At 30.8% G+C, this 25,129-nt stretch overlaps 9 protein-coding genes across 9 annotated transcripts; 3 read left to right on the top strand and 6 right to left on the bottom strand.

Moving 5' to 3' along the window:
- Window positions 1–343: 343 nt before the first annotated feature.
- Window positions 344–3,935, top strand: PPL_09087 (uncharacterized protein; the record flags this gene model as incomplete). Its single annotated transcript, XM_020579885.1, has 3 exons — window positions 344–2,561; window positions 2,641–2,867; window positions 2,934–3,935. 3 exons carry the CDS (start codon window positions 344–346, stop codon window positions 3,933–3,935), a joined length of 3,447 nt encoding a protein of 1,148 aa, XP_020430560.1.
- Window positions 3,936–4,303: 368 nt separating this feature from the next.
- Window positions 4,304–5,989, top strand: PPL_09086 (uncharacterized protein; the record flags this gene model as incomplete). The annotated part of the gene is made up of 5 exons (XM_020579884.1): window positions 4,304–4,508; window positions 5,015–5,083; window positions 5,296–5,430; window positions 5,495–5,591; window positions 5,674–5,989. 5 exons carry the CDS (start codon window positions 4,304–4,306, stop codon window positions 5,987–5,989), a joined length of 822 nt encoding a protein of 273 aa, XP_020430559.1.
- A 232-nt stretch (window positions 5,990–6,221) lies between these two features.
- bzpQ (bZIP transcription factor) lies at window positions 6,222–8,549 on the bottom strand (the record flags this gene model as incomplete). The annotated part of the gene is made up of 2 exons (XM_020579883.1): window positions 6,222–7,442; window positions 7,527–8,549. The coding sequence occupies 2 exons, from the start codon at window positions 8,547–8,549 to the stop codon at window positions 6,222–6,224; spliced, it is 2,244 nt and encodes a 747-aa protein (XP_020430558.1).
- Window positions 8,550–10,891: 2,342 nt separating this feature from the next.
- On the bottom strand, window positions 10,892–12,436 carry PPL_09084 (uncharacterized protein; the record flags this gene model as incomplete). The annotated part of the gene is made up of 3 exons (XM_020579882.1): window positions 10,892–10,975; window positions 11,276–12,237; window positions 12,307–12,436. The coding sequence occupies 3 exons, from the start codon at window positions 12,434–12,436 to the stop codon at window positions 10,892–10,894; spliced, it is 1,176 nt and encodes a 391-aa protein (XP_020430557.1).
- A 220-nt stretch (window positions 12,437–12,656) lies between these two features.
- Window positions 12,657–13,598, bottom strand: PPL_09083 (uncharacterized protein; the record flags this gene model as incomplete). Its single annotated transcript, XM_020579881.1, has 1 exon — window positions 12,657–13,598. The coding sequence occupies one exon, from the start codon at window positions 13,596–13,598 to the stop codon at window positions 12,657–12,659; it is 942 nt and encodes a 313-aa protein (XP_020430556.1).
- Window positions 13,599–14,628: 1,030 nt separating this feature from the next.
- PPL_09082 (uncharacterized protein) lies at window positions 14,629–16,081 on the top strand (the record flags this gene model as incomplete). The annotated part of the gene is made up of 3 exons (XM_020579880.1): window positions 14,629–14,769; window positions 15,056–15,262; window positions 16,022–16,081. 3 exons carry the CDS (start codon window positions 14,629–14,631, stop codon window positions 16,079–16,081), a joined length of 408 nt encoding a protein of 135 aa, XP_020430555.1.
- Window positions 16,082–16,537: 456 nt separating this feature from the next.
- Window positions 16,538–18,234, bottom strand: PPL_09081 (uncharacterized protein; the record flags this gene model as incomplete). The annotated part of the gene is made up of 4 exons (XM_020579879.1): window positions 16,538–16,835; window positions 17,112–17,395; window positions 17,471–17,665; window positions 17,986–18,234. The coding sequence occupies 4 exons, from the start codon at window positions 18,232–18,234 to the stop codon at window positions 16,538–16,540; spliced, it is 1,026 nt and encodes a 341-aa protein (XP_020430554.1).
- A 753-nt stretch (window positions 18,235–18,987) lies between these two features.
- PPL_09080 (uncharacterized protein) lies at window positions 18,988–23,563 on the bottom strand (the record flags this gene model as incomplete). The annotated part of the gene is made up of 5 exons (XM_020579878.1): window positions 18,988–19,995; window positions 21,267–21,942; window positions 22,036–22,203; window positions 22,342–22,552; window positions 23,287–23,563. The coding sequence occupies 5 exons, from the start codon at window positions 23,561–23,563 to the stop codon at window positions 18,988–18,990; spliced, it is 2,340 nt and encodes a 779-aa protein (XP_020430553.1).
- A 300-nt stretch (window positions 23,564–23,863) lies between these two features.
- On the bottom strand, window positions 23,864–25,045 carry PPL_09079 (C1 family peptidase; the record flags this gene model as incomplete). The annotated part of the gene is made up of 3 exons (XM_020579877.1): window positions 23,864–23,901; window positions 24,015–24,569; window positions 24,649–25,045. The coding sequence occupies 3 exons, from the start codon at window positions 25,043–25,045 to the stop codon at window positions 23,864–23,866; spliced, it is 990 nt and encodes a 329-aa protein (XP_020430552.1).
- Between the last annotated feature and the right edge of the window lie 84 nt (window positions 25,046–25,129).

Raw genomic sequence — 25,129 nt, 5'->3', positions numbered from 1 at the left:
TTCGATTTATAATAAAAAAAAAATAAACAATTAACTTTTTTTGTAAAAGAAATATTCTTACAACATCGAAATCAAGATCGATTAGTGTGAGAATCTTAAGAAAACATCTGTTTTTTGTTTTCGCAATTTTTTAAAAATATTTCTCAAAAAAAATTCAGAAATTAAACCTTTTTATAAACTCCATGAATTGATTCCTTTTGGTGCTATTTTAATTACATGTAGTATATTAACTTTAACTTGGTTTATTTATTTATTATTTATTGTATAACCAAACCAATGTTTTATTAAACTGACACTTTTTAGATAAAAGAAAACTTATAAGAAAAATAAAAACAACAAAACAATGGAACCACCACCACAAGCAGACACTACACCATTACCAAATGGTTTAGATTCAATTAATTTGAATACACCATATGTAGAAATAGAACAACCACAGCAGCAACAACAAATTAACACTACCACCACCACCACCACCACACCAACCACCATGTCAATGATTTCATATGGAGAAATTGAGTTTGCAGATTTCAAGGATTCAGCTGTGTTGGATGGAACTTTGAAGTTACAATTGCAAGTTCCTCCACCAGAAACCGAGAGAAAACTCTTGTTGATTGTGATGGTCGATAAGTCAGGTTCGATGCGTCACGTCTGGAATCAGGTGCAAACCGCTCTCCAATATCTCTTTACCAACACACTCAACCAACCGAATGAAGTTATCCTCGAGCTTGTCTTTTTCAATAACACCGCTTTCCGTTTGCCATGGACTGTCGACAACTACCGTGAGTTACTCATGAATGAGCGTGCCAGTGGAAAGACATGTTTCGCCGCACTCTTTAGTTTGGTGGGCGACATTCTCCGTCAGTACTTCCGCAAGGGAACAGCATTCAAGTCCGACCTCTACTACGATCCAAAGACCGATGTCTCATTGGTGTTACTCACCGACGGTTCTCACACCACCGTTCGTGATCATCGTGCTGCATTCTCTGAGCTCCAACAGCTCATCAAAACCATTGGATGCGCCACTATCACCACTCACACCATGGGATTCACTGAGAACTCTCGGTACTCTGATCTCGATGGTATTCGTCGTATCTTGGGATCGCGTCCAGGAATCTATCAGTATGCAGAGCCATCGGACGGTCCACATGCATTGCACGACAAGTTGAACTTTATCTTCAAGTGGGTGTTCACAACTGGTGACACTTTCGAGTCTAATCTCTGCTTTGACGTCGGTGATAACATTCAATTCATGGAGAGTGGATCGTCCACCCTCCCAATGAAGTTGATCTTTGACGTCGATGGTCTATGTGATGTCAATGTTTCTGTTACACGTCGCGCCGACTCCATTATGAAGCCAGTCAACTTTACTTTGCAGCTTGAAAACAAGCGATTCTCAACTGTTTTGACACCGAGCTTGGTTGCGCAAACTCAAGATGCAATGGTTATTCGTAATCTCTCTCGTTATCACGTGGAACTCAATAAGCTTTACACCAGAGTGAACTCTCACGACCAAAAGAATGTGCCGTCCGACGAGAACAAGAAGCAGTACATCAAGGAGTTGTTGGATTTACAAAAGTTGTTAAATGACATTGACAATGCTTTGATCTTTACATTCTCACGTGTCCCACGTCAAACCATCACCGAAATGAAGACAAACTGTTTGAATCAGATCTCACAACTCTTGGAGTTGGTCAATGGATGGATCAAGACTGAGTGGACCGCCAAGACTTCTGCACGTATGGCAAACATCACCTATCAATTTATGTTTAAGAATGCCGGTCGTCAGCGTCGTGCCACCATGAAAATCACCAGAAACGCCAACACAATGATGCGTGAAGCCGACAACTTGAAGCAAGTCGATGTCGACATCGACGAAGTGTTGGAAGGCGTAGACAAGGATCTCTTGGAGGCAAGTCAATCGTTGTTCAGTTGTACATTATCGCTCTGCAATTGGGCAGAGCTCGTTGAGGAGCACGATTGTCTCGGATTTGGATTGTCAATTCAACGTCCAGAGACCGTGATTGACGATCCCACCCAGATCCGTATCAACGACTACTCAACTACCTTCCTGGGTAAATCAACACTTGAAGATGCAATTGCTCTTTCTGTACATTCCGTCGGTCAGGAAAAGACCACCGGTGGTTTCGAAGTTGGTCGCGATAAGATTGCCGCTGCCGTAAGAGGACGTGGACGTGAACCGATCAACGCTTGGATGCCACTCTACTTGCACGATGCCCATTGGCAAAACATCAAATTCCAACTTCGTAACATCATTGCCTACTATACCACTTTGGATCCAATGGCATTCTCTTACGACCAGATCAACACTATCTTTTTGTTATTGGGTACCATGGTTTCAAAGGATATTGGTGAACGTCAACTCCAATTGATCATTCAATTCATTAGAACCTGTCGTGAGATTACCCATCACTTCAAATTCCAAGAGAACATCAAGAAGCAACTCATTTCACTCTTAACCAAACCTGTATATAATGTTTCTGAACAACCAAAGAATATCTTTGTAGTAATTGGTTATCTTATGATTTTTACTGATAATGGTAAGAATAATAATTATTATTTATTAATCAATCAATCAATTTTATAAACTAATATTTTTTTTATTTTTACTTTTATTAGAAATTAAGGAATTGTTAGGAAATGATATTGATTGGATCAGATTATGGGAATCATTGGTTGAATCAGCTGTTAGAAGATCATCTTTTACCTTCTTAAGGGAGAAGGAACAATCTGAAATTGATGGAGTTGTTAATGATATCTTATATGGTGAAGAATTGACTTGTGATACTGATAGCAAATTAAAGACTGAAGAAGATTGGATAAATAATATCTTTGAACAAGTAACAGTAAGTAAAGTAATAGATTTATAATATTTAAATATATTACAATATTAACTAATATTATTAAAATAGAATTATGAATCAAAGGAAGTTAATATTAGACATGATTCAGATGATATCGATAAGTATTTGAATATCAGAAGATTACAACCAACTCCAAATAGTAAAAACGATTTCAAGATATTCGAAAATAGATCATACAATTTGATTGCCAAGTATTCGAATTTGTTGGAGAATCGTGGATATCCAACTGTCACTGCTATGAAGTCATGTCTCCAATTCGTCTACAACTGGCGAAATATTGTCAATGGTAGATACAAGCCAGAGTTACCAAGCGATTTCGATGCTTTCAAATTGATTGATTCTCAATTTGGTGTTGCTCCAACCGAATGGATTGACTATATCAAGTCGGGAATGACAAACAACAGCACCAATTCACTTGGAAACTACTTGGCAGCAGTCCACACCTACTACACTCCAACTGCTGCTGCTTCTTTAGACAAATCCATTATACTCTACAAGTTAAAGTCAATGATTTGCCAAGGTGTAATGTATCGTGTCAATAGAGTGGCAAATGCAGCAGTAGAGCGTGGTGTCTTCACAGATACTTGTGCCAATCCATTGGAATGTTTATCAGAGATGAAGCGTCAAGTTGACGATCGTCAAGCCATCTTACTAAAGAAGATGGAACAAGCACTCTACTTCTCACAGAGAATCAGCTCCGGTCTAAAGTCAACTGATTTGGATTTGTTTTCCTCTACCATTCCAAAGCACGGTGAACCAGGCTTTCCTATTTTTATTCAGCAATGGCAAAAGCGTAATCTCGAGATTGAAGTTCCTTTTGCCGAACAAAAGGTTCTAATGATTCTATCCAATGTAAGAATTCTCATTCTCGACAATGGTGAAGCAGTCGCCTTCCAGGTCAAGAAAGTTGTTTGGAACATTGGAAAAAAGGCATTCAACAGGTTCTCAGCTGCATGGGGTCGTGACAGGTTCCTCCAAATGTCATTCAATGCAGATCACCAAAGATATCTCTTGGATAAACAGAATGCAAATCCCGAAGACCTATTTTAATTTAATACCGCCCACCTAAACAAACAATCTGTACATGTTTCAATCACTCTAGAGTAACAGAGAATAGAATAAAATATTATACATTTTCTGATATTCTATATAAGGTCGACCTTTGGGAACCAAATAATTTGATTTTTATAATTATCTAGTGTATTCTACACAAAAACTTTCAAAAAAAATAATTTGGAGGCATCTCATCTAAAAACTGAAAGAATCAATCGAAGCAAAGATAATTTATTGATATTTTTTTGAATATCTACAAACTCGGATTCCCATTTTGGTTGGAATGTAATCTACAAAAATGAAAGATATGCATTAAACCAGAATGTTTAATTAAAGATGTTTGATTAAATGAACTTCCAGCTGACATGAAAGCAAAAGCTACTTTTGGCCAGGCTCCATTGGAACGTGCACTCATCAGTCAATACGTCAATGCTACACAAGATCTTTACAACCCCTACTTTAGAGCCAAAGACGATGCCAGTAAATTGAGATTCAAAACAGATATTGCGCCCAGACTTTTGGCACGTTTCGAACAACACCTGAAGGCTGCCGGTGGTGAGCACTTTGTAGGTAACAGACAGACACTTGCTGACATCTCTGTGTTTGCAGTACTCGATTATTTCTACCAACAAAAGCACGACAATCTTCCAGAAATTCTAGCACCCTACACAGTTGTTAGAAAACTTTTACAAAGATTGCTGCCATCCCATCGATTTCAGAACACATCCAAACTAGACCACAAACCAGAATAAAATAACTATAAAATTAAGATCGTATGATATCATCAATTTGGAAATTATCTTGAGACCAGTGTTAACAAAATAAAATAAAACCAGGATTAAAAATTAAAATAAAAATGAGTGAAAATCGATCTTTTTTTACAATTCGGTTTTTAAAATCATGATTTTTTTAAAATAAAAAAAAAGGTGATGTGTCAAAAAAACCATTTTTGTTCTTCTACAAAAAAAAAAAAAAATAATCTATTTTAGTTTCAATCACATTTTAATGTTAACCTGGTTAACTTCATATAGAAGATATGGAATCCAATGACTTTCATTGAATATAACCAATTTTAGTTTTTTTTATTCTGGATCCTGGTTCATTCCTTAGCGGATATCCCAAGAGACACGATACAATTGTTCCTGGTAAGATAAAATTATTATTTTATAATTATTATCTCTAACTAAGATTGGAATAGAAACTATTTAAACAAATTTATTTTTTGAAAGTTAATATCAATCAAATCAAATATTCAATCATTTAATTAAATATATAAAATCTCTTCCACTTTAATATCTCTATTCTCAAACATTAACTTTTTTCAAGATGAAATTCTTAATTGTTTTATTAGTTTTAGTTGCATGCGTTTCATCCAAACCACATTTTCCATACCAATGTCAAGAGCCAAATGGATACACCACAAATTATGAAGCTTCTGCCTTCAACTCTTTATTACCAAACTCCAATCAACCACCATTATCGTTTTTTGAAGGTAATAAATAATATTAAATATTAAATTAAATAAATAATTAATATTAATTTAATAAATATTTTAGCTGGAAATACCACTACCGACTTTGTTGGTCAAAGAACTTTCAGCTCTTATGTGATTCTTACCGAAGGCCAAGAACCAATCATTGGATCTATTTGGGAGTTTGGTAAAACCAACGAGGGGTTCATTTTGCAAAATGATGTTTGTGTCAAAGTATCATTGAACTCTCCATTCCCAATTTAGCTTTCCATTGGGTGACTTATTGGGTAGCTTCTTGATTGGTCAATTCCCAGTTCAAATCTATAATGCTGCTGCTTATTCCTTCAATACCAATCAAACCTACCTCTATGATCCAAAGACCTGCTCATTGGTTTCATCGACTATAAGAAACTCCGACAAAGCAAACCCAGGATTTACCCTAATGAATTTCTACAACTTTGAAAACACTTTTACCGAATCATGGTTTGATTTGCCATCAGCTTGTTCATCACAATCTGTCGTCTCAATTCCACATACTGTCACTCCCCAAATCAACAATATTTTAAAAGGATTCTTTTAAATCAATAGAATTTTAATTTTAAAAAAATTACCAATTAACCTAATAAATTATTAAAATAATTTATCACCCCAAACCCTAACAATAATACAATTTTCTTTTTTTTTTTTTTCCACATCCATTCTTTGTATGATTTTTTAAAGATGAGATATTGATCAATAAGTCAAAAAATATATAAAATACTCTATTATTATTATTTTTTTTTTTAAAACAATATTTTATTTTATATTACACACTATTGATTACCAGGATAGACATACCAGTGATATTTCTTTTCGGAACTGGAGGGATATGGAATTGCTTCGGGTGGAGGTGGAGGTAATACCATTGGCTCGCTATTGAATGCAGTGGAGTCGGTAGTTGGTTCACTTTTAGCAACTGGTTTGACCAGTGGACTGCTCAAAGTTGAATTGGTGGTTGTGGTGGACGTTGTTGTTGTTGTTGAAGTTGCTGTTGATTTTGTCTTCTTTTTTCTATCATAAGAGTTGGACCTCTCTTTCTTTACTTGCTTTGGATTGTACTGATGGAATTGTGGTGGTTTTACAATTTGTTCGACTGTTGGCATTACATTGGCAGACTCTGATGCTGAGAATCTGGCGAGTGCTTCTGCAATGTTTTTGGGTCCAGTCGATTTGTTCTGATTGACAATATTGGTCCAAACATCTTTGAGTAGCTCCATGTGCGCGAAATCATAGGTTGTATTAAAGTGAATCCTCACAAGCAGCATCGCTTCTTGTCGTGGTGTAAGAATGGTGCTCAGCGACGAGATGGTATCGACCGACTGATTTCTCTGGCGAATGAAATTCTTTTTCAAACAATCCAACTTTCGCGCGAAATCCAGAATCTGTCCGATTTCCAGTGGTGTGTTTGTTGGTGGCATTCCATCTTCGGAGCCGGTCGTACAAACGGTCTGTCCACCCAATGCGTACTCAGAGTTGATACAGATGGGTGCGCCAGCAGTGATGACACCACACAGCTCGCCTGCCTCCGGGTTGTTTGGCAGTACCAGAATCTTGGTGTAGAAGAACTTCTTGATTTCCTTATCGAGTTGTTCACGCTCGATCTTTAGTTGTGTTTCGATTTTGTCGTGTTCGATTCGCAGTGCCTCTAGCTTCTGAGATTGTTCATCGGTTAGATTCGCTTCCTTCTTGAAGAGATGGAACCATCCATCACTGGCAGGACCGGAAATACTCAGAACTGGACGGTCACTCTTTGGAACGTATCCCATCGACGCCAACTTGGACTGTGTGTAGGGATGGACGATCTTCTCGACCTCGCGCTCTGCAATGGCATATCGCTTTGCAATGGCAGAGTGGAACAAATGCAGCAGGTAGGCGAGCGTTCGTTCGTCGTTCTTCTTTATTGCTTGACTCATCTGTATGATAATCTGTTTGCCTTCCATCAACATTGCAATCAACTCTGGTTCCGGTCTCATAACTTCAACACCTCCAGATTCCTATAATAATAATAATAAAAAAAGAACATTGTTAATCTCTATAAAGATCAATAGACATCGCCTGATAATCAAATCAATCAATACCTTTAATGATTCATTCTCTCTTTTTAGTTGATGATTTTCAAATGTAAGAGCAGCAAGTTTTGCTTCGATCTCTTTGATATAATCTTTTCTTCTCTGTCTGTAATTTCTGCTTGCTAGATTCTGATTGACACGATTGGTACCTTTACCGTCATCGTCAAACTCCTCAAGTTTTGAAAAAGTGATTGGTTCACTGGTGGGATCAAAACTCTGATAACAATTACCAAATGCGTTATTATTATAATATTGTGGTATTTGTAATGGTTGTTGTTGCTGTTGTTGTTGTTGATTCTCTTGTTGTTGTTGTTGTTTTCCTTTCTTTTTACTCTTCTTTGGTTGTGTTGGTTGTTGTAATGGTTGAAGTTGTGGTATTTGACTATTTAGTATTGGCGTTGAAATGGGTGAAAATGATGCTTGTTGTTGTTGTTGCTGTTGTTGCTGACTTATTAAAATGGGTGGTGTTTGTTGTAAACTATATTGTAATGGTGAAACTTGTGGTGGTGATAATGATGCTTGTTGTTGTTGTTGTTGTTGTAGTTGTTGTTGTTCTGGTGAAGATGACATTGTTAGATTTTCAATGATCAACTGTGATTGTACTTGTGGTGTTTGACTATTTATATTTGGTTGTTGTTGTGGTGATGGTTGTTGTGGTGATGACAAAGGCGATTGTTGTTGCTGTTGCTGTTGTTGTTGTAATAATCTTTGTTTTTGTTCCATTTGAAGTTGAAGTTGCTGTTGCATTAAGAACTCCTGTTGATGTTGAATAAATTGTTGATGCTGTTTCTGTAGTGCTTCAATATGATGTGGTTCAATTTGTTGTTGTGGCTGTTGCTGCTGTTGCTGTTGTTGTAAATGAATATTCATATTTAAATCATTATTATTATTATTGTTGTTGTTATTTATGCATGTATTAGTTTGTGGTGATGATAATTGTTGTTGCTGTTGTTGTTGTTGTTGCTGTTGGAATTGCTGTTGTTGTAAAAGATGTTGTCGTAGCTGTTGCTGTTGTGATGCAGAGAGAGGCATTGATTGTTTGTTCAAATCTGGGTTGATCTGAGCATTGGTGTTCACTTGATTGCCACTGTTGTTCAGCGATGGTGGTTGCTGAACCCAATTCAGTGGATTATATTCCTGAGGTGTCATCAGCCATAAGTCCTGCTCTGGAGGTGGTATCAGCTGAGAAAAGAACGATTCGAATTCATCCATTCCTAACAACTATATTCGATATCGATATATATATAAAGGGTTGAATGATTATAACTAACTAATTAAACTATTATCTAAATTTATTATTTTATAGATTCTATTAATAACTTTTTAATTCTAATTTTAATAAAAATTAAAAATTAAAAAAAAAAACTATTTTGCTACTATTTGCAAATTAATTGCTGACCTATGAAATCAACAGCTATTACAAAGTTGATAGTTCGTTGGTTGGTGATTTGATTTGATTTGATTTGCAATCAAAAAAAAGGTTTTGTCAAAAAGTACAAAATAAAAATATATAAATGGAATTCAAATAGATAATAATATCTCCACTTCTAGCTATTCTTATTATTTAAGTATAAAAAAAATAATTTTATGTGTTTGGTATAAATTTTCAGAGTACACAATAGAGAATGATGATGATGATGATAATGATAATAATGATTGAGAAGGAAGGTTAGAATGGGTGTGTGTTGTTGTATCTAATCAGTATGTATGACAGACACACAGGTGGAATGTATTGGGGGGTATGAAAAAAAAAAAAAAAGAATGATGATGAATGAGTTAACTTTAGAAAATAAATAATTAATAAAAAGCTACTGTAAAAGTTTAAAAATAAAATGTCTATGTAATTGTCTCTCCAAGACAGTGCAGTGATTCACGAATCAACAACAAAACACACTTGATTCAAAAAAGCACACTTTTGCATTCAAATTTGATTGTGTGTTGTGTTTGTATTGAAATATCATATTATAAAGTGAGTGGGTGTTTGTTTGTTGGTTCGAAAAGGAAGACGACAAATTTCAATTTTTAAGAATAAAAAAAAAAAAAACGATAATCAAAGAATATCGGATATTAAAAAAAAAGGATATTATTGGTATTTAAACAGAAATATTGTTTTTTCTTATTCTTAAACAATTATTTTTTACTAACCTAAATTAATTTTCTAAGTCCTGTCCAACTATAATATTTCTGATATTCTTTTTACTAATCTTATATCTATCTAATTAGACTCTCAAAGAAAACTATTTTTAATTTAATAAATATTAATTTATACATATATGAACATAATTAATTAACTTTATAATTTATCAAAAATCAAAAAAAAACACTTTTTTTTCTTCTATCTATTTTGCTGTTATACTTTATTGATATCACAACAACAATTTGAATTTTTTAATTAAAATTGAAACAACAATTAAAAAAAAAATGAAACAGAAGAAAAAAAAAAAAATAAATAAAAAAATCTAAATTTCAAACAATTCAGAGAGCAACAGGCTTAATTGTGACAACAATACTTTCATTTTTTCATTTTTTTTTTGAAAATTAAAATTCAAAAACAATGTATTCTTTTCATCCCATTACACCATATTTTTGCTCAAAAAATAGACAACATTATTTTGTGCTTAAGATTTTTTATTTTTTTGGATGAAAGGGGTTTGGGGCATTAGAACATCCCTTTTTCTACAGGGCTCAAAGTGGTTTGTCCCCGATTTTAAAATTGAGATTTTTTCAAAATTCATATGTGTGATTAGGTGTTTGGTTCTGGGTGTTAACAGGCATTTTTTTAGACTCTCTTTTATTAAAAGCAGCACGACAACCATGTCGGTAGTGACAGTTGGTTTGAAATAAATTTACAATTTTCATGGTTGACAAATTTATAAAGGGGTGGTTCAATTTGCAGTCATGTATCATCATGATATCTGTATACAATCTGAAACTATTGACTTTTTTTCTACACCGTTTTAAAAAATAATTAATATTAATTTATTTGGATTTTATTGGATTGGTTTGGTTGTTTTTTTTTTTTTTTTTTGACAAGTAATCGAGGTTATAGACCCATGAAAATGACATGTCAACAAGTAAAATCAAGGGATCTCTTTGTAAATGAGGAGTTACTTTTCTCTTACTCTTTATTGTAATTAGCAATCTGTACATAGTAATAAAATTGAACCGAACCGAGTTAATATCAACTTCAAGTTCCTCCATCACTCTTTTTCTGGTTAAACTTTCAAATCTTATATAATATTTCCTATGTGGTTAATCTAAATAAATTAAGTTTTTTTTAGATCAATATCTATTTATAAAATCACTACAATTATTTATACTAAAAAATAAATAGAGGTAATATTTTTATTTATTTTTATTTTGATTTACTTTTTTTAAGTTGGAGAATCACCAAATCCAAAGTCCCAGAATCCAGGAGGTGTTGATGGTGGAGTATCATCGTGTCTGTGTCGAGAACACTGATTTAAAAGTATCTTTTTGTCAAAATTATCGCCTAGCACTGCATCATAAAACTATTATTGTGATGGAGAAAGAAAATGAACAAAATTTGTTTTTCATGAATTAGTTAATCTTGTGGATTTTAAGAATATCCAAAAAAGGTTCCGTCATTGATCACCCTTCATGATTATTTCACACCTGTCTTCAAGAAGAATTTTCATCATCAATGATTTTGAAATTTCATTTCTTTCGAAAGGTCATCAGGTGGTGGTGGACCTGATATTCATAAAACTACTAAAGTTTGTGTCGATGTAACATACCTCTTTACAGTGTTGACATTCGAATCCTTCTAGTTGCTCACGTTCCGCTTTATTCCTTACAACTTCAGAGTATTTATAATTCTTTTGTTTTGTGGTTGTAGTAGAAGTAGAGGTTGTTGGCTGTGAAGACGTAGGTGATCTATTGTTATCACCAAATCGATTTGAAAGCAATTGTTGTGGTGATTGTGATTGTGACTGTGAAATTGAAATAATCTGTTGTTGTAGTTGTAATTCTTCTTCCTCTTTATGTTTATCATTGATTAGTGGCAAATCTAAATCATCTTGTGCATCGAGTATAACTGGTTCATTGCTCTTTCGTTTCTTGTTCCTCTTGTCATCAGTCGTCGTTGTTGTTGTTGTAGTTGTAGTTGTGGCGGCAGCAGCAGCAGTCTCTTGTTTCTTCTGTACATTAACAATCTTCTTTTTCATTTGAAAACTATTACCATCTGCATCTCCATCGCTATCACTTCCACTCTCTACAAACTGATCACCCAAATCAAAGTTATTTACAAATTTACTACTATTATTATTGTTGTTATTTTTACTACTATTATTACTACTATTATTAGTGTTGTTATTTTTACTTTTATTATTACTATTATTACTATTATTATTACTATTATTATTACTATTATTATTACTATTATTATTACTATTAATATTATTATTGCTATTACTATTACTATTACTATTATTATTGCTACTGCTATTACTATTAATATTCTCTTTGTTTTTGATATTGATATTATTTAAGTTAATACCATGATCTTTTATAATTTTAATTAAAATCTCATTCTTTTCTTTCAGTCTACATTTGTATGAATAGGTTATATTAGGATGAATGATAGATTTAACAGGGAAATAATATGTGAGTATAATATCAAACCTTTTATATGCTTTGACTAAAGTTATCTTTTCTTCTTCCCATAATTTCTTTTGTGTTTGAAACTCATTCTCTACCTCTAAATAAATATATATTAGTTATATGTATAATCATATTATATTTGTTGAGTATTAGAGGTAAAACATACTCATTATATCTTTGGAATGAGCATTTAATAGTATTTTAATTGCATTCTGTATATTCTCACCACAAACTACATATTCACTGTCATTTTTATTATCATCTCCATTGTTGTCATAGCCATTGGTTGTATTCATATAAAAACTAGTTATTATTATTACTATATTATGTTATATCTACAAAGAGTGTTGTCCTTAATTTAAAAATGATTAATCTTATTTTTTTTTTTTGTTGCATAACGGCGAAAAAATTTAAATTTTGTTTTTCAAAGAAATTTGAACTTTTTTGAATTATAATTAAAAGTAACTTCCAATCGTATAATTAAATACTATTGGTTTTAAAACATGTTTATTTAGATTATGGTGAACCGGATGTTGTGTTGTTATTATTGTTATTATTGTTATCGGCATTGTCCAGTGGTTTCAAACCGTATTTCTGTCTAACTCGGTCGATGTGCGCTAATCGTAATGTGTTATTTATACCGGTGTATAATGAGTTGTTATGTGTTTGGTTTGAATATGGTTGTTGGTGCTGTTGCAGCTGTTCTTGTTGATTCGAATCATTTATAGGATTTTCTTTAAAAATATTTACATTTTGTTGTTGTTGTTGTTGTTGCTGCTGCTGTTGTTGCTGCTGCTGCTGCTGTTGTAGTTGCTGTTGTTGTAGTTGTTGTAGTTGCTGTTGCTGTTGTTGGTCGTATATATGAATGTTTGAAAGAGACTGATTTAATGAATTGTTATTGTTTATTTGTTGTTGATTTATATAGTTTAAATATTGTTGGTGCTGCTGTTGCTGTTCTTGCTCAAGTATTAAATGGTTCTCATGTATATTATTAGCATGACTGTGATGATGATTATTATTATTATTATATATATTTTGTTGATTATGTTGATTATTGTGTTGGATATGATGGTGGTTGTTATAATGATTATTGTGCTGCTGATTATTATTATTATTATTATTATTATTATTATTATTATTATAATGGTTAACAACAATACCATTATTACTACTTCCGATATGCAATCTTCTTATTTTCAGTTTAACATCGTCATTATCATCGTCATCAGCAACAACTTCATTATAACTTTCATTTTGAGTTGTATGATTATTGTTATTATCATTAATGTTGTTATAATTCATTAAATAAGCATTGTTGTTGTTTGTGTTGTTGTTGCTGTTGTTATATATTAGATTATTTATATGATTGAATTGATTGTTGATATTGTTTTGATGACTGACAATGTCAATTGCAATGCTCGTGGCACCCTCATCTACATCTCTTTTTCTTTTGAACATGTTCGTTCTATCTATCTATCTTTTCTATTTTCAATAAATAAATATCTTTATATTATTACTTTAAAGTTGAATATAATATTTGTATCATTTTTTATTTAATTAATAAATTAATTTATAAACATTTGTTTTTTTTTTTTTTTTTTTTTCAAACTAAATTTTACATTTTTTATTTATTTAAAATAATTCAAAAAAATTAGACATTTGTTTGTTTTTTTTTTAAAGATCTTAAAAAAACAAATTTAAAAGATTTTTTAGATATAACTATATTATTAATCAAAATTTTATAAACAATTTAAAATTATTTTATTTTAATTATTTTTTTCAAATATCAGAAAATCCTAATTATCATTTACAATTTGAAAAGTATCTAAAAGTATAAATTGTTTGGAAATTCAAACAAGTAGTTGATATATTTTTTTAAACAAGATACTATATTTGATTTCTTGTTTTTTTTTGTTTTTCAAATTTCAACTTCTTGATTAAATTTAAATCGTAATAACCAATCAAAATAATTAAACACCTTTTATCTAAAATCTAAATCATAATTTATAAGAATAGTAAAATGATGATGCATTTCTCTCTCATATTTGTTATGGTTTTTTTTTTTCAAAATAATATAATTTGTTGAAAAAATAAAAAACAACATTTTTCTATTTATGATATAATTGTTGTTAATTATACAAATATTGAGAATATTGAGTCTAAAAAGTTAACTTATTACTAATGTTCAATACACAAAATCATGGGAAATTCAAAAAATTGTCCAATGGAATTCTAAAAATAAATATGTGTGTGTAGCAAAAAAAGTTTATCAATTTGGGAACTTTTTTGATTTTCCGTTTCTCTTGATAACTAAAAAAAGAGAAAGGCAAAAACATAAACCAAATAATAGATATTAAAAATAACAGTGATAAATTTAACCTTTACTATTAAAAGTCGACTTGATCTTCAATTTGAATTATTACTTCCAATTTCTTTTACTATAAATAAAAAAAAATCTACCATTTGTTCAATTTAGAATTTTATTAATATGGATGATTTATATTTAAGAGTAAAAGGTAATTTTATATTTGACCAAATTCTAAATTATGGAGGAATCTTCAGTCATATCCAAATTGTATTTGAAGATGGTCACTCTGAAAACATAAGAGTTTATACAAATGAAGAAGATGCAATCAAAAACTTTTGTAATATCTAAAAATTAAATTATTATTATTTATTATCTAAAAAAAAGTATTCTAATTATTATTTCTTTACTTTTATTAACAGATAATGATACATTTGTTGTTATTATTTTATTTTATAAAAGTTTAGAGGATAGAAACAAACCTAAAGAATGGATAAGAGTTTGTCAGAATACGACTTATCAGAAAACCGGAGTTTCAAAAGAATTTCAACTGGAAAACATAAACTCCCCTTTCAATAACAATATTGCGTTCTCCTACATCACTTTAAAGAGAGATGATAAATCAAAGCCAAGAATTCTCCAAAATGAAGTTGAATTTCCAGCTATTGCCAAGGACTCTTCCAAAAAACGAGATCTATCTCATCTTCGTTATATGGTGTCCTATCTTCCAGAGGCCGATTTCATTCCAGTATATGATTTAAGTTTAGTCAGAATGGTGATAAGAAAATACTACCTACAATTCATCACTAAAAAGGTAGTATGTCAACCTAGAATAATACCATACTCACCAGAAAAGAAGAAGATTACCAAACCAACCCCTAAAGAAGTAAAGTTTGAGAGGTTGAACAAAAATAATCAAATTCAAAAACAACCAATTATAAACAACTGTTATTCAAACTTAGTTGAAGTGACTACCCCTCAACTGAATAATCTTAATTTATACCCTTTGGAATATTTACCAATTATTGAATCCCAGGGAAATCAAGATTCTACACCAATTTATTTCAACCCAACCAGATTTGATATGAATAACTATTTATTTAATAATTTACAATAAGGTAGGAAATTACAAATATTCCTAAATTGTTACATCTTTCTATAAATAGAATTACAAAAAATTATTAAATAAAAAATCAAATATTTAATTATTATTTAATATGAATTATATATTTTGAATATATTGTTAATTTAAGATTCAAATCTATCTTATATTTAATAAAAATTTACTTCTTTTGGGTGTGTCAAAAATAGACAAAGGGGTTAAAAAAAGAGAGGTTGTCATTGCGTGGCATTGTTATTTTTGTGTCGTGTGATCACTTTGTATTATGATCTCACAGGGATTGTATATCGTTTCACTATGACAATGGTTATTGTCATAATTCCACCTTTGGTTTTATGTGCGAATGTTCCTTTATTGATTCTGTGTTTTTTTTTTTGATTATGATTGTGATCAAGTTATTTGTGTTTAACCTAAATCCTATCATTCTCAATTTTTTTCTTTTGTTTTTTAATTTAGAATCGGGAGACATATCAATTAAACTGTTGTTGTAACGTTTCAAATGCTGATAAGTACTAATTTTTAACTATCTGTGCGGAACATGATAGTGTTTTGTTAGGTACTTATCATTTTTGAAATTTAATAATACTTTGATTGGTATATTATATTCAATGCCACATTTATCGACAACAAAATCTGCTCTGTTCTATCAATGATTAATTCCTATAGTTAAATAATTAATTATTGATACTATATTGTATTAAGGGATACAATAGCATTTATATTATTATTAACTTCCTCATCTATAGATACAACATTGATTGAGGTTTGGAATATTTATTTATATCTGTGTTAAAAATTTGTGGAATTTCATCTTATTTTCACTAAATTTTTTTGTGTGAATTGGTGAAATCAAAACAACACAAGACTTTTAATCTAATATTTATAAACAAGATTTGTAGATATATATATTAGATATGTTTATTATTAATATTATTGGAGTTTGTTGATCAATTGATTGATCTAATCAGCTGATCAATGATCTAATATATCATGTCCTTGTACAGACAATACAATATCATAGACAATCTGAGATAGACAAACGGTAACTGTTATCAAAAGTATCGCTTTTGTAATGTGTCGATTGTACTTTTCGAATCGTTTTGGATAAGGCTGTACAGGTGAGATGGTATTATCTATCTTTTGTTCATCGTATCTGTCATATTCATTAACTATGTTGTTGTTGTTATTATCGTGGTCGTTATTTCGTAGTTTAGAGGAGGAAGAAGTAGCTTTTAGATAGACAATGAAGGGGATAATAAAGTTTACTGCACTATTCAATATTAATGATGACCAATTTAGAAACTGTGCGAATATACGTTGCTGACAAAACACGAAACTAATCAACCAAGGTGCAATTACACCCCAGAAATACGATGACTTGCGACCACAGATGTGACCTACGTACAGGTTGTACCTGGTCGTAATAAAACAAACAGGTATGCCAGGCATTATCACACCGAGACTGAAGAGATACGATGCGATTCTGGTGATCAGTGGTGATGGCGGTAATCCCATCAGCGTTAGGATATTGTCGGTTCCCAAATACTGGTAGGAGAGAGCACATAGCAATCCAATGAAGAGGTAGCCAAACCATGAAAATACACCACTTGCCCAAACTACTTTGTTAACACTGACACTGTCTTTCTTTTCGTTTACCCAAGACGGTATGAACATAGGATACGCCCAAGAAAAGATAAAAACACTGACCAACTGACCGAAATTATCACCAACCACAGGAACTCTATCCAATTCCAGACCATTCAATATAAATTGTATAATAAACTCTGCAAGTAATAAAAATAAGAATATAAAAGATAATGTTTGTACAATCTAGAATTATAGAAAAAAAAAAAACATTAATATAAATATTAAAGAGAGATAAAGAATATAGTTGTTATGTTTTACTTTAACATTGTCATCTAGATTCATAAAGGAAGTCGGTATTGATATTAAGCATATTAAAAGATATCCAATGGTAATGTTGATGGATCCAGATGTATAGAGTGATGTTATGTCATCGGTAGACAGGAATTCGAAATGAGGATAAATATTCAAAGCAAATGTCTTTTTAAATATTAATAGAAAGAATTGATCTATTGACTAAATAATAATAATTATTTTTAGTATATATATAAATGGCAAGTTTAAAATTCAATATATATATTTACCTGTGCACATATTACAATACTCGCAATATTATAACATTGTATACATAGATTATTTATGATTTGAAAGAGAAAATGACATTTGTTACCGAAATAGTATTTGATTGCAACACTATACTCGATGTGTTTGTCAAATTTCCTGTTGCCTGGAATCAACGCCAGTGATTCACATAGCAGGGTGGAGGCCAAACACGATACCAGCAAGAAGAATGTCAGTGATATCATTGTCAAGATGAATCCACTCTGTTGGAATACCACTGGAATTGAAAGTACACCAGGTCCATAGATCTGATTGACAATGAATATGAATGATCCAATAGTAGAGATTGACTTTTGACCTAAACTATGTCCACGCTCCGATCGTATCGATATATCCTTGGGAATCAGCAACTCTCCACCCTCTATTAAAACCTGTGTTTCATCACCTCCATCATCTTCCTCCTCCTCATAATAAACATCCACATAGTTATTAATCGTTGCATGCGGTTCAATATGTGGTTCCATTCTTTAGAATAACTTTCAAATAATAATAATAATAATAATAATAATAATATATTATTTAATTTCTAATAAAAAACAATAATTATAATATTTATTTACATTTAGATAATTATTTTTTTAAAAAAAAGATAACTAAATTATTAAATAATGTAATCGAGTAATTATTTTATTTTAAAATAGCAATAAAATATATATTTAAATATGTTGATTGTTATTTATTATAAAAGTTGTAAATTTGTTATTTTTTACTATAAATAATCTTATATATTTATAAATGAATAGAGATTTACAAATCATTTGTAAAAATTGAAAAACTACTTTTACACTATTAAAGATATAATTTAATTTTAATTTATTAAAATTTTGAATTACATTTAAAATTGAAGGAATTCTAATTGAATCGAATAAACACACAACTTCAGCTTATTAATATTGCCAATATTATCTCTCACAAAAAATAAATCAAGTGTTGATGTTTTTCACACCACATCAAACAACATTTTTTTTGACCACACTAAATTTAGTGAGTGTTAACAATTGTATTTATTTTTTATTCTCTACCTAACTGATGGTGCAAAAACCAAAAAATAATAATATTATATTTAATAACTTAAAATAGTTTCTGAAATTTTTTAAAATTTTATTATTAGAATGTTGTTTTATATATTTTTTTGTTTTGTTAACTATTGGTCTAACCAATAGTTTTATTATTTTTTTTTAATTGCTGAAAAATAATAACTTTGACGATCGAATTAATTAAAATAGACCAATCAAATTCGAAAGAAATGGTGATAGTTTGTTAACTAAATCGTTGATGAGGATTGGAATTGACTCTGCAATATGATTCGATACTAATCGATTCGCTAGAATCCAGCCCAAATCATCGTGAATCTTTACTACAGTGTCAAGAAGAATAAGATAGTTCAATATGGGGAGGTTGGTAGATTCTGGGAATTCAGTGATACACTTTAGCACCTGATATTCCAAGTGAGCATTGGCATATTTAATTGCAAAACTACTGTTTGTATTGATTTGGTGAATCAAGTGATGATGTTCATTCTGTTGGTGTTCTAAATGTGATGTCGATTGTTGTCTGTTCTCTAATTCATTCTTATGGAATCTTTTCAATGTAATTTTGAATTCGTTGAGCTTCAAATTATTTCTAACTTCAAAGAGTGAAGTCAAAAGTCGGAATGACAAAAAGTTGGCTATGGAATTGGTTTGGAGACCGATATTCGATGATGGAATGGCATCAATGTGAGAGAGTGAACGTTCGTTTTGCAAAAGGAATTTGGCGAGTGTCAAGAGTGGACCAGTCTTATCACCATGAATGATTTCGATTTCATTGCGACCAATAAGTGATTTGCAATCCATAATAGTAACTACAGAGTGCTTGGTATAGAGTGCCTTGATCGATGCACAATATGGACGTGCAAAAAGTGGAACCATCTCCAATTTGAAAAAGTTTGATAGTTTTTGGTTGAATAAATCGAATATAATTGTTTTGGAGACTGAAATTAGCAATCTCATTTGTACATTGAATTGATTGATCTGACCATTCTTCTTGACAAATTCCAATGTCTCTTTCAACATTTTCTTTAACTGGAATGGAAAATCATTTTTGAATTCTCTGTAAAGGACTGGCGTTACAATGGACTTCAAATAATTAAAATCGATATTATAGCCAACCACGGAATTTGGTTGAACTGATTCATCTGTGTTATTTGAATTTCCAATTACAAATGAATCCAAATGAGATAAAACCTATTTTAATTTTTATTTAAATGTACATATAGTTAATAAATAGTGTATTTTTTATAAAAATTTTTTCTTTTATTTTAATCCTTACTCTTTCAATTCTGGAATTTACAGACGATTGAATTTTATTATTTTGTATACTAACTAAACTATCTTTCAACATTAATGTTTATTAATTTTAGATTTAAAATTTAATTGATCAAAGCATCAATAATTTCGATGGTTTTATAATTGAATAAAAATCAGTAAATCTTGTCTTTAATTTTATTAAATTAATTAAACTTTTTTTTTTTTTTATTTTGAAATCAAAGTATAAAATTCCTTTGATTACATCTAAAAATGATATGAATAATGTTTAATATTTGATTTACTTTTGCAGAGGAGGTATTATAATTTTTATTGTATATTGATCAGACTGGTCAAACAATCCTTCATCTGAAAAATATGCCAATATTCCAATAGTCCAATATAGTAGCTTGAATTCATTATTGTTTTTTTCACGCAAGCAAAAACTTTAATTAAAATGAAATTTGTTTATGGTGTGTGATTTGTGATGTGTGTTGTTTTGTGTGTGAGTGTAGGTATAGGGGATTGAAAATAAAATCAAATAGAAAAGAGGAGAAATACCACCACCACTACCACCTACTGAATTAATTCACTTAAAGAATAAACAAAAATCTTCTTCTTTCTTTTGTGGCAAATTTGATATCGTCATTCTAAATATCCTTTTATAGGATGAAATGGATTGAGTTTAGATTTATTTATCTAAATTTGAAGACCTATTTTACACAATGATTATAGGGTGAAAAGACATTTGAGTTGGATAGTTGGTGTATCCTACCCATCAATAATACAGATATACCATCACACTCATTCTTTGTCCAATTAATTATAAAATAAATAAATTAAAATAAAATAGTAAATTAATTAATATAAAAAGTGTAATAATACATTAATCACTAAAATCTATGATAAATTAATTTAACACTAAAGCAAATCTAATCTGATCGTTAAATTTTGATTAAAATAAAAATAAATTTATTTTTTATTTATTTTATTCAATTTTAACAATATCTATTGTTATGAATGATTGTTTTAATATTCATTTTTTGTTTGTTGTTTGTATACAATTCATCGATGCAAATTGATTTACCAACAATCAGATGTTTTAATGTGTTTGTTGTCTGTTTAAGTGCTTCTATTATGTGTTTACCGTTGGTGAGTGCACGACACCTATTTATTTGTAGAATATATAGGTTCGTTCGATTTGATGATACAATTAGATCTGCAATTGAAATTTCAAGCTCCGTCTCTGTCATTGTGTAATGGTGTTTCAATGATAACATATATATTGATTGATTGTCAATTAATGATGTTATCAACAACTTTGCATGTTCTCTATTTAACATCATTAAAGAGAGATATCTCAGAGAGACCTTTCTTAACGACGAGTAGAATTGCTGATTTAAATTGTAGAAATGATTCAACTTTAATCTTGTCAATGTTTGATTTTCCAACAGAAGATTACCAAACATTTTAGTAATTGGTTCTTGAGGTACAGTTGATAGACTATCATTTAGATTTCCATCGATTGATAGTGATTCAATATGTTTATCATCTTTCAGTGCTTGGAATAGTTGATTGAATTGTTCATAATAGAGATCAGAGTAATCGGTTCCATGATCTGCCAGCTTGAATTTCAATACATTCAAACTTGACATCCTTAGTTGGAGAATTGATGTAAGATTCTTAATTGAAACGTTGGTAAGTTCCAATTTGTAAATGGTAGTTAATCCTTTTAGACTGAAATTGTTATCATTTAAATCGAAAAGACAATTGAGTTGAATCGTTGGCTTATCCAATTGAGTTGATTCTTTCTCTATCATTTTCAAATGACTAATTGCAACTTTACTATCTATATTACTATCTAAATCTACTATAGTCTCTAACAAGCTGATATTATCACTATTCTTATTAACGAATTGTATTGCCTTTGATATATCTTTTTTAGATAATTCATTGGAGATAAGTGGAATCAGCTGATACTTGAATCTGTTTGCTGTCTTATGTTTGTTGATGAAGTGTTCCAGCAAGACGATCTCTGACATCAATGTAACTGTTTCTAAAACACCATTGTTCAGTATATTATCTAGGAACGTATCGAAGCTCTTTCTCCATGGGTAGATATCACGGATCACCAAAGATTTAATGTTACTAAACTTCAACAAGCTAAAGCTATTCGACTGGAATATCGATTTGGCATCATTGAGATAGATGATTCTCGATTCTTTAAATCGTTTGGTATAGTAATCACCAATGGTACGATGGTTGTATATATAGAGCACATCTAACTTTACTTCAGGACCAATTGGTGGCTTGGCTTTGCTGATGTGTGTAGGTTGTATTGTCATCACGAAATCTTCAATGGCAAGAGTATCACTGAATTTCACATCGAGATGACATAGTGATTTGGAAATCACATTGAACCAACTTTTACAAACCAATACAATGTCAACGATTGATGTTCTTGGTTTACAGTCGAATTCATGTGTTCTAGTTGGTACTATCGTGTCAAAATTAAAATATAATTTAACAGGATCCAAATATAACAATATTTTATTTAAAATATATTCGTTTATGTTTTCCATTTATAACTATTTGATAATAAAAAGAATGAAAGAGAAAAATAATAAGAAAGTAAATAGTAGACTTAGTTTAGAATTAAAAGAATGATAAATAAATATTTATCTTTAGAAAATATCTAGATAAAAAATCGGATAGTTTGAAATAATCAAAAGTATTTATCTTGATATATTGTTTTTTATCTTGATATTCAAGATACTAATTAGTTATATTGTTTTAAATTTATATACATTTTTATTATTATATGGATTTGATTCGTTTGATATTATAATATATTTTTTATAATATTCTTATTCGTTAGATTCGATTCTACTTCATGTAGAGACTTGTGTAGTTCAGAAAAGGTGTTGGAGATTTCTTGTTCTTGTGATTGTAGATGAAGGTATTGTTTCGATAGTTTTTTGAGGTCTTCCCATACTTGCTGTGTTTTAGAGTTGTATTGTTTCAATTGATTTAAATGATCGATCTGTTGTTGTGTGTTGTTCACCATGTTCTCAATGGTGTGTTCTTTGTGCTCTCCTACCACACACTGAGAACAAACATAGCGTTTACAATCATAACAAATAAACTGTAGTTTATCATTATGTAAAAAACATTGTATTCTTTCATAATAATATTTATCTTTTATTATTGTTACTTTTTGATTATTATTACTATTATTATTATTGTTATTATCTAAATGTTTATCATTATCATTATTATTGTTATTGTTGTTGTCGTTGTTAATGTTATTTGCATCTAAATGTTTATCGGAATCTATATTCATTTTGTCTTGTTCTTGAAACTCTAAATTTACATTTTTTACATTGTTGTCTTTGTTGTTTGATATTGTTGATTCATCATCAAGCGCTGTAACAAATTTATCTTGATCAACATTTAAACTATCTATATTATGAGTTAAGTTTTCAATATTATTGTTTGATTCATTCATTTTGAACATAATAAAAACAATGAAATTACATGCCTTTTGTTTTTTATAATAAATATTTTAAATTTTTTTTAAATTTAACTTCTTGGCTGTTGCAAATACAATTATTTCTAAAATCAGCAGACAGAATACGAAATATAGATTATTCAATTTCTAACAAATATAGATATACAGTATAGCTTATGAGAATAAAGTTTTTATTTATTTATATGTATATTTAGAATTATATTTTATTACACTTTTTAAAAGTAATAATTAGTTTTATAAAAAAAACAAATCTAAAAGTATCTTTAATAGACACTCTTAAACGTGAATTGGAATTGAACTCATAGTTGCAACACCTGTAATTGTTAAAAAAGAATGTATAGAATTAGTAATTGTTAATATGTTTGAAAAAACAAAAACAATCATAGAGGTTGTGATGTTTTTTTTAACTTAGTTTTAAAATACTTACCGCAATGATTGTTTCTGTCCTTAGCAATCCAAATGTAACCGGCATCACCCCATCTGGTACCCCAGGAATTTTTAACGATCCAGTAGGCAGATGATCCTTCGGTTCCGTAACCAACAGCCAATACACCGTGAGACAACGAGGTCGATGAACAAGCTGGGTCATAGAAGACACCGGATTTGTAGAGTTGGAAGGAGGAATGGGAGGCATCCAAGGCAATAGCCACAGGACCGATGTTCAACTTGGCAGCCAAATCAGCTTCGGATCCACGCTTGATGTTGGAGTAACCGGAAAGCTTGGCACCGTTGTTGGCTGGATTGTACTTGCAGGTGTAGGAGTCACGCATCTCATATGGGTATGATTCTTCAGTGTTAATACCACCCTGTTTTACGATATATGACATTGCGCTATCCATCAAACCACCTTGGCAACCGTGATTTCCGTAGGAACGTGAGCAGTCCATCAATTGTTGTTCAGAGAGTGAAACAAAGTTTCCAGTGGCAATTTGGTGAGCACCTTCGACAGCACCAGTAGTTGAGAATGCCCAACACGATCCACCTATAAAAATGCAGTGAATCAATTGTATTAATATTTATAGTTGTTTTTGTTGTTACACATTATATTAGATAAAACTTACATTGACCTTGATCCTTGACACGACCGACAGCACCGTTGTTTCTCCAATCGAGAGTGGAACGAACTGGTTGGTAAACTTGATCCAAAGTGGCTGGTTGAGCAGCGAAATTGGAGGCGTCGACGTTCATACCGAGATAGACGGCACGGTACTCTTCGTTGGTCAAATCGGCAAAGACGGTGGCACCGAGTTCGGTTTCCTTGTTGACGGCATTCCATCTGTGGATGAAATCAAGATTGTCCTTGAAGGCACTGTATCTAGTACGGAATTCATAGGCATCGTACTGACGATCTTGGACGACCATCCAGTTGGTGAATTGATTTTGGTAGTGTTTCTCGGCAAACAATCTTGATCCGGCAGCAAGACCGACAATCATAAAGAATGCCAATAGTAATCTCATTTTTATTTGTTATTTATTGGTTGTTGTTGATGTTTTTTTAATTTAATAAATATTATTATTTATACAAAATTATACAATATATTA

This window comes from Heterostelium album (assembly GCF_000004825.1).
Source record: "Heterostelium album PN500 unplaced genomic scaffold PPL_scaffold9, whole genome shotgun sequence".
Lineage (NCBI taxonomy): Eukaryota > Evosea > Eumycetozoa > Acytosteliales > Acytosteliaceae > Heterostelium > Heterostelium album.
Note: the sequence above shows the minus strand (reverse complement) of the source record. Positions and strands in the feature narration are given on the sequence as shown.